Source organism: Monopterus albus, unplaced genomic scaffold (genome assembly GCF_001952655.1).
Source record: "Monopterus albus unplaced genomic scaffold, M_albus_1.0 scaffold6.1, whole genome shotgun sequence".
NCBI lineage: Eukaryota > Metazoa > Chordata > Actinopteri > Synbranchiformes > Synbranchidae > Monopterus > Monopterus albus.
The window spans coordinates 6,571,852-6,581,458 of NW_018127886.1; the positions used below are offsets into that span (position 1 = coordinate 6,571,852).

At 39.5% G+C, this 9,607-nt stretch overlaps 1 protein-coding gene across 1 annotated transcript in view; it reads left to right on the forward strand.

The window, feature by feature from the left end:
* Positions 1-9,607, forward strand: part of rprd1b (regulation of nuclear pre-mRNA domain containing 1B) — a 16,151-nt gene that overhangs the window by 3,151 nt on the left and 3,393 nt on the right. The window contains exons 3-6 of the mRNA XM_020617531.1: positions 3,111-3,244; positions 6,101-6,219; positions 6,407-6,533; positions 7,135-7,310. Of these exons, the coding sequence (XP_020473187.1) occupies positions 3,111-3,244; positions 6,101-6,219; positions 6,407-6,533; positions 7,135-7,310 (556 nt within the window). The remainder of the gene's footprint in view (positions 1-3,110; positions 3,245-6,100; positions 6,220-6,406; positions 6,534-7,134; positions 7,311-9,607) is intronic.

Genomic DNA, 9,607 nt, shown 5'->3' on the forward strand with positions numbered 1-9,607 from the left:
GTTAATGTAGTGCTGCTGTTAACTGGTACTGGTGAGATGACTTTTACAAGTAGAGTACGGGAGGGTGGTATTGGTTTGCCTGTTTGTTAACCCCATAATGCAAAAAGTAATGAATGAATTTTGCTGAATTTTTTTTGGAAAAGTAGGGCATGGTCCACAGAACAATCGATTTAGATTTGGTGCTGATTTGGATAATAATTATGATACAGGAATTCTTCACCATTCTGAGTACTGGAAAAGCTGTCGACTGTATGTGAGCCCATTTGTGGCCAAAGTGCTCAGCTGCACTGCTGAGCACACTGAACACAGATGGAGACAAATCCCTGAGCCAGCGAGAGCTGCCCAGTCACTGTAAATGGAACCTGAGTGCTGTTGCTCAGTACACCTTGCTGTGTGAGGCAGGAAGTGCAGGAGCCCAGCAGGGCGACTTGAAGTACACATTGTTATGTCAGTCTGCATGAGACGTTTATTTTGCTGTTCGTGGTATTTAGTAATTGCTCGTATCTTATTTTTCTTGAATAATTTTCAAGCACAGTGGCATGGTGGTTAGTGCTGTCGCCTCACAGCAAGAAGGTTCCAGGTTCGTGTCCCAGCTGACCCGGGGCCTTTTTGTGTGGAGATTGCATGTTCTCCTTGTGCCTACGCGGGTTCTTCGGGTACTCTGGCTTCTTCCCACTGTCCAAAGACATGTAGCTTAGGTTGATTGGTGACTCTAAATTGCCCATAGGAGTGTATGTGACTGTGTGTGGTTGTCTGTCTACAGTGCCTTGCGAAAGTATTCGGCCCCCTTGAACTTTGCGACCTTTTGCCACATTTCAGGCTTCAAACATAAAGATATAAAACTGTAATTTTTTGTGAAGAATCAACAACAAGTGGGACACAATCATGAAGTGGAACGAAATTTATTGGATATTTCAAACGTTTTTAACAAATAAAAAACTGAAAAATTGGGCGTGCAAAATTATTCAGCCCCCTTAAGTTAATACTTTGTAGCGCCACCTTTTGCTGCGATTACAGCTGTAAGTCGCTTGGGGTATGTCTCTATCAGTTTTGCCCATTGAGAGACTGAAATTTTTGCCCATTCCTCCTTGCAAAACAGCTCGAGCTCAGTGAGGTTGGATGGAGAGCGTTTGTGAACAGCAGTTTTCAGTTCTTTCCACAGATTCTCGATTGGATTCAGGTCTGGACTTTGACTTGGCCATTCTAACACCTGGATATGTTTATTTGTGAACCATTCCAATGTAGATTTTGCTTTATGTTTTGGATCATTGATTTGTCTTCCAACAAGACAAATCTCCGTCCCAGTCTCAGGTCTTTTGCAGACTCCATCAGGTTTCCTTCCAGAATGGTCCTGTATTTGGCTCCATCCATCTTCCCATCAATTTTAACCATCTTCCCTGTCCCTGCTGAAGAAAAGCAGGCCCAAACCATGATGCTGCCACCACCATGTTTGACAGTGGGGATGGTGTGTTCAGGGTGATGAACTGTGTTGCTTTTACGCCAAACATAACATTTTGCATTGTTGCCAAAAAGTTCGATTTTGGGTTCATCTGACCAGAGCACCTTCTTCCACACGTTTGGTGTGTCTCCCAGGTGGCTTGTGGCAAACTTTAAACAACACTTTTTATGGATATCTTTAAGAAATGGCTTTCTTCTTGCCACTCTTCCATAAAGGCCAGATTTGTGCAGTATACGACTGATTGTTGTCCTATGGACAGAGTCTCCCACCGCAGCTGTAGATCTCTGCAGTTCATCCAGAGTGATCATGGGCCGCTTGGCTGCATCTCTGATCAGTCTTCTCCTTGTATGAGCTGAAAGTTTAGAGGGACGGCCAGGTCTTGGTAGATTTGCAGTGGTCTGATACTCCTTCCATTTCAATATTATCGCTTGCACAGTGCTCCTTGGGATGTTTAAAGCTTGGGAAATCTTTTTGTATCACACACTCTTGTGTGTTACAGCCTGCTCAGTGTTTTATAACTAAGGTGTCACTTTATTTTTAAGCTCATTTAATAAGACAAGTTGAACCAGAACAGACTCATTTGGAGCAGCATAGAAACACATACAGTACACACATGGATCACTGTGTAGAGCTATGGGCAGCTTCTGCACAACTTCTATAATTAATTAAAGTCCCACTCCAGAAACATTTTCATTTTTATATTTGTATATAAAAATACTTTACTATAAACAATATGCAGTCTAACACAGCTTTTCCTCAAAAAAATTTCAGTGGGCCTCTGTAATAGGAATGAACATTGCCCCTCATTGTGCATTCCAGGATCTATGAATGTTGCCGTCATCCCTTATGTGGATTTGAATAATTTTGCACGCCCAATTTTTCAGTTTTTTATTTGTTAAAAAAGTTTGAAATATCCAATAAATTTCGTTCCACTTCATGATTGTGTCCCACTTGTTGTTGATTCTTCACAAAAAATTACAGTTTTATATCTTTATGTTTGAAGCCTGAAATGTGGCAAAAGGTCGCAAAGTTCAAGGGGGCCGAATACTTTCGCAAGGCACTGTATATGTCAGCCCAGTGATAGACTGGTGACCTGTCCAGGGTGTACCCTGCCTCTTGCCCAATGTCAGCCTATCCCAGCTGGCATTGGATAACCCCGTGACCCTATTAGGAATTTGCGGTATAGCTAATGAATGGATGGAAACTTTCAAACTAATAATATCATTGTCATTACAAATTGCAGCGGTAGGTTTTCATCACCAAACAATTGTATTATGAGGGTCAGTTTATTATGGGAATATTGGTTTTAGGTGTACAGTCTTATGCAAAAGTTTATGTTGCCCTTGGCAGAGGTTTGCACTCTCAGTGCTGTCTAGTTTTTTTTTTTTGTATTTCTTCCTTTTTGTTTCCCATTTCCACAAAGAAATTTACTACCGGTGATAATATTTGAAAAACAAAAAGATTTGATTGCGATCTGTTTATTCCATTGAAATCAGAATTCATCAAAGTTTGTTGGATCATCAAATGTAAGGGGAAAAAAAACTCAAGTTAATATCGTCCTTTATTTTTTCAGTATTGGGCTGTAAAAACAGTCACTTCCTTTGGATCGTCTCGTCTTCTACTGAACCCACTGTTCTCTGTGTCCCTGCAGTGATGCCGATGAGAACTGTAAAAAGCACATGGAGAGGCTGCTGAACATCTGGAAGGAGAGAAATCTTTACAGAAGCGACTTCATTCAGCAGCTCAAACTGGCCATAGAAGACTCAAACAGCCCGAGGCCTTCAGGTAAGAGACAGCTGTTACATCTGCTTAGGAATTTATACTCTACCACAAAATTCTGATATTGATAATTATTATAACAAGCAGCTAATATACAATGTCATATGTAGAGGAAAGATGTTTTATGAGTCATTAATGAATCATTTGATTTGATTTATTCTTTCAAGCATGTAAAGACAGTTGATATGTCAACACACATAATTTTACACATATCCAACAAATGCTAATCCAATATCAATTTGCTTATACCTAGTACATGCTTGAATGGAGTAGGAAGAAGTCAGACTTATCCAGTCCTACCCCATGACATCATCTTACCATCATTGGTTTGCAAGCAGTATCTCTACATAGATAATTATCTTCTACACCACACAAGTAATATACTAAAGAATTATTACAAAGTGTTAACATTCATACACCACACCCACAATGTTCCATCTAATTAATCATTAAGCCTGTTCTTGCATATATCTTGATTGACATATACCTTTATATTTATGCTTAAACTCGTCAATTCTATTACTATTTTTTATGTCCGCACTTAAATTATTCCATAGTTTTACCCCACTTATGGAAATACAGAATCTTTTTTTGGTTGTACGTATAACATGAATTTTTAAATTTAACTGACCCCTTAAATTGTATCCCCCTTCCCTTTCATTAATAGACTCATTCTGATTTCTTATTTACCACCCAAAATTGGGCATTTCCTTTTGTTATTCTGTTACTTATATAAGTTTTATAAAGTAATTATTTGTGTGAAACATCTGAAAACTGTGATTGTTGCATGCATGCATACAACAGCAGCAAAAAGTGTACTTATGTACCCAAAATGTGATCTAACATGAGACAGCTCAGTATATTTGGCCTATTGTTGCTGGTATCAGAAGGTCTCTAAATAAGTGGCACAGAAACTTCAGGCATCGGTATTACAACTGCTTTTCTTTTTTAAAACCTTTTACAATGATCCTTGTCACACATTATAGTGGGGAAAAACTGTAGAAATAGCTGAGTGATGATGTAACTGCTATTTTACATCAACTTTAATGCTACTTCTGACAAAATGGCAACATATTAGGATCATTTTTAAATAACCTCGAAAGTAATGTCAAGTTTTGGTTCAACATTCAATTACAGTGCCTTGCGAAAGTATTCGGCCCCCTTGAACTTTGCGACCTTTTGCCACATTTCAGGCTTCAAACATAAAGATATAAAACTGTAATTTTTTGTGAAGAATCAACAACAAGTGGGACACAATCATGAAGTGGAACGAAATTTATTGGATATTTCAAACTTTTTTAACAAATAAAAAACTGAATAATTGGGCGTGCAAAATTATTCAGCCCCTTTACTTTCAGTGCAGCAAACTCTCTCCAGAAGTTCAGTGAGGATCTCTGAATGATCCAATGTTGACCTAAATGACTAATGATGATAAATAGAATCCACCTGTGTGTAATCAAGTCTCCGTATAAATGCACCTGCACTGTGATAGTCTCAGAGGTCTGTTTAAAGCGCAGAGAGCATCATGAAGAACAAGGAACACACCAGGCAGGTCCGAGATACTGTTGTGGAGAAGTTTAAAGCCGGATTTGGATACAAAAAGATTTCCCAAGCTTTAAACATCCCAAGGAGCACTGTGCAAGCGATAATATTGAAATGGAAGGAGTATCAGACCACTGCAAATCTACCAAGACCTGGCCGTCCCTCTAAACTTTCAGCTCATACAAGGAGAAGACTGATCAGAGATGCAGCCAAGAGGCCCATGATCACTCTGGATGAACTGCAGAGATCTACAGCTGAGGTGGGAGACTCTGTCCATAGGACAACAATCAGTCGTATACTGCACAAATCTGGCCTTTATGGAAGAGTGGCAAGAAGAAAGCCATTTCTTAAAGATATCCATAAAAAGTGTCGTTTAAAGTTTGCCACAAGCCACCTGGGAGACACACCACACATGTGGAAGAAGGTGCTCTGGTCAGATGAAACCAAAATCGAACTTTTTGGCAACAATGCAAAACGTTATGTTTGGCGTAAAAGCAACACAGCTCATCACCCTGAACACACCATCCCCACTGTCAAACATGGTGGTGGCAGCATCCTGGTTTGGGCCTGCTTTTCTTCAGCAGGGACAGGGAAGATGGTTAAACTTGATGGGAAGATGGATGGAGCCAAATACAGGACCATTCTGGAAGGAAACCTGATGGAGTCTGCAAAAGACCTGAGACTGGGGCGGAGATTTGTCTTCCAACAAGACACTGATCCAAAACATAAAGCAAAATCTACAATGGAATGGTTCAAAACTAAACATATCCAGGTGTTAGAATGGCCAAGTCAAAGTCCAGACCTCAATCCAATCGAGAATCTTTGGAAAGAACTGAAAACTGCTGTTCACAAATGCTCTCCATCCAACCTCACTGAGCTCGAGCTGTTTTGCAAGGAGGAATGGGCAAATATTTCAGTCTCTCGATGTGCAAAACTGATAGAGACATACCCCAAGTGACTTACAGCTGTAATCGCAGCAAAAGGTGGCGCTACAAAGTATTAACTTAAGGGGGCTGAATAATTTTGCACGGCCAATTTTTCAGTTTTTTATTTGTTAAAAAAGTTTGAAATATCCAATAAATTTCGTTCCACTTCATGATTGTGTCCCACTTGTTGTTGATTCTTCACAAAAAATGACAGTTTTATATCTTTATGTTTGAAGCCTGAAATGTGGCAAAAGGTCGCAAAGTTCAAGGGGGCAGAATACTTTCGCAAGGCACTGTAATTCTAAACAGTTAATGGCCTTATCTACAGTCTGTTGTCTAGGATTGACTACATAATTTAGTGAAGCTCCATCTGTGTGTCTTTCTGACACTGCAGAAGAGAAGAAGGCGGTGAAACGAAACTATCAGAAGATCCAGGAAGATGACGAAGAGGAGGATGATGACTACAGGAGCCACACCTCTCCTCACAGCACGGATGTCGCTGCAACTCAGCTGGTAAGGACACCGCCATTTCTTTTGCAAAAAACCAAAACGGACATAAAAATAATCTTGCACAGTAACAGAGTGTTGCTATTATTCCTCTCTCACTTTCCTCATCACCTTGTTTTGTCACATGGTCTCCCTCCCTGCTCATTTTTCCTATCTAACCTTCTCACTCTGTCCCCTTTAAACACACTTTCAGACAGAGGAGCTGGTGAAGGCGCTGCAGGATTTGGAGAATGCAGCATCTGGTGACGCAGCTGTTCGGCAGAAGATTGCCTCACTGCCGCAGGAAGTGCAGGACGTTTCCCTCCTGGAGAAGATCACCGGTAAGATCTGACAGCTTAGCTTGATCAGAAATGACTTTTCATTAAATACTTTATATAGATACTTATTATTTTTCCTCATTCTTGACACACGTTTCAAACTTTTATTAATATTTTAAAAGTCATCATTTTCTTGTTTTTGTAAAATTTCCATATTTTAGGGGAAACAATGATTCAGCTATGGACAAAAATATAAAGCAAATGTACCCATAAAAAAAATAGAAAGTCAAATAAGAACAATGAAGGAGTGCATATAGTGATACAGGTTGTTAGAAGCAATCAAAGTTTTGTACATAACAGTACATTTGTCCAGTTTACAGCAACATCCTGTACATGATGTCAGAATGTGCACATTGGCCACATTATAGTAATTGTGTCTGTATAAATAATTTATAGACACAGGTTATAAAACAAGAGCAGTATAGTACAAAATATACTGTACACTATGAATAAGAGAAATAATATTGACAAGTATATACAATAGTAGAAACAAACTGAATGTATAGAGTTTCTAAATACATTAGAACATCTTGTACATAATCTCTAATAAGTGTCATACTCTGTAACTTTAACATACCACCTTGCTCCCCACCCCCTAATGTAGACAAGGAAGCAGCAGATAAGCTGTCGAAGACAGTGGATGAAGCCTGTTTGCTGCTGGCGGAGTATAACGGTCGACTGGCTGCTGAGCTGGAGGATCGGAGGCAGCTGGCTCGCATGCTGACGGACTACATCGGTAGCCAGAAGGAGGCGCTCATGGAGAGAGAAAAGAAACTAGAGGTAAGACACGTCATACACAAACAACAAATGAGACTGAGACCGTAGTTTCTCCTTCTAATAGTGAGTGTTATGTAGTACAAATAATAGAACTCAGCTGGGTGTGCAGGTCTGAGTGGCTGCATCTATAAGATGCAAGGAAAACATGAGGAGAGAGGATTCAAGGAAGCACGTTATTAACGACACGAGATGTCTGTGGCAAGCCCTTTACCATTAAATAGGTGGAGAGGATTTACATTTAAGATATCTAGTATATTTATAACTAGTTAAAACTAAGATGTCTGCTGTTACATTTTGACTAGTATGAATTCTTCATTGACTTGAATGGGAAAACTAATTTAAGATATCTACAATTCAGTTCTGCCCATCCAAATGTGAATTCCAGATTCCTGTAATTACATTATGGGTAATCAAAATTCAAATAATTCAATATAATTTTGCTAGTCGTAACTCCAGTTATATATATATATATAAAAAGTTTTGACTAGTCAAAACTTCAGTGTAGATATCTTTAATCGGACTTTTGACTAGTCATAATTGCTTTTAAGATATCTACCAAGATATTTTGGATATGGCTTTAAGGATGCTATTTTAACAAAGTTAGTGACTATCACTAATTATAATTCAGATATCTACATTTGCATTTTGACTACCGTAACTATAAGCCGCACCCACTAAATGTAAGACAAAAAACATGTTGTACATAGCCACAGGTGTCCACGTTGTAACATGAGATATTTCGACAGCCAGATCGATCGCCTGTAACTTGAAAGCTGCATCATATGCATTTCGTCGTGTGTTGTCCATGATGAGGGTGTGGGCATGAAGCAACAACAGTGGTGGCTTATAGTCCGGAAAGTACGGTAGTCAAACTTGCAATGCATCTGGTCAAAACCATAGTTTTAGATATCCGCAATTACATTCTGACTAGTCAGAATGACAGTTCAAGATATCTACAATTCTTTTGTGGATATCCACAATCACCTCAGTCACATGATTATGATATATCCAAAATGATGTCACGGTGCCGTTTTAGCATTTATTAGATCAACAGAATTCATATATCTATAATGTATTTATGACTTGGCTAACCACAGTAGCTTGCTAACATGTCCCCTCATCACTTTAGTTACCAACAACACCCCCGTTTTCCCCCTAGCTCTGGCTCTACAGTATTTGGTAAATAAGTAAATTGTAACACTGATTTTCCTCCCTTGTGCTATATGTCAGCAACCTCCTGGAGTTAGTTAAGGCACCTGAAAATATACCAAGATGCTTGCCACACATAGGGTACATCTCTCAGTTGGTGACTGGATGCTTCAGGTGAAGGATCTAAGGAAAAGACGTTTCATGTCGTTAATAATGAATTTCCACGAGTCCTCTCACCTCATGTTTTCCTTGCATCTTAAGGGACTAAGGCGCAAGGAAAAGACACAAAGTGATGGAAACAATGGTCCTTATAAGAAGCTTTATTTTTTATTGTCATTATAATGCATACAACAAAATTTTGTCTGCGGACATTATAAGAGACACGAGCTGTACCCATAGAGTGTCAGGATCAGTTTTCCTGCTATTCCTGCCAGTGCTACACATCTCCTCTACTTTGTTTTCTTATAGCTTCAGGTTTTTTTGTTCTGCAGCTTTTAAAACTAAAACTCTGGGTTCTGTGCCTCATTGGTACTGCATCCTACCACACAGCAGCTTTTAGGCATTTTTTGGCTATTTGTAAAAAGACTTACTTGTTACTTACTTCAGGTAATACAAAAATCAATGGAGAGCGAGGTTTTTCAGTCTGGTTTTAAATGCATGCATAGTACAGAGTCAGCCTTATTAAAGGTTGTTAATGATATTTATTTGGCCACTGATGCAGGGGAGTATGTGATTCTTGTCCTGCTGGACTTGACTGCCGCCTTTGACATGGTGGACCATGACATTTTGATATCTCGCCTTCACGATTTAGTGGGCATTCGTGGTGCTGCCCTAGCATGGTTTCAGTCATATTTATCGGGTAGATCAGTGTCTGTCGGGCTGGCAAATGCGGAATCTGTGACAACCCCCTTGTTATCTGGGGTTCCACAGGGCTCCATTTTGGGGCCTTTGCTGTTTTCTCTGTATTTACTTCCCCTTGGCTCTATCTTTAGGAAACATGGGGTCTCTTTTCACTGTTATGCTGATGATGTCCAGATTATCATGCCACTGACTAAAAAGGACACCTACTCGATCCAACCGCTTTTAGCATGTCTTGCAGATATTAAGGCCTGGATGTCGTTAAATTGCTTGAAGCTAAATGATGCAAAAAC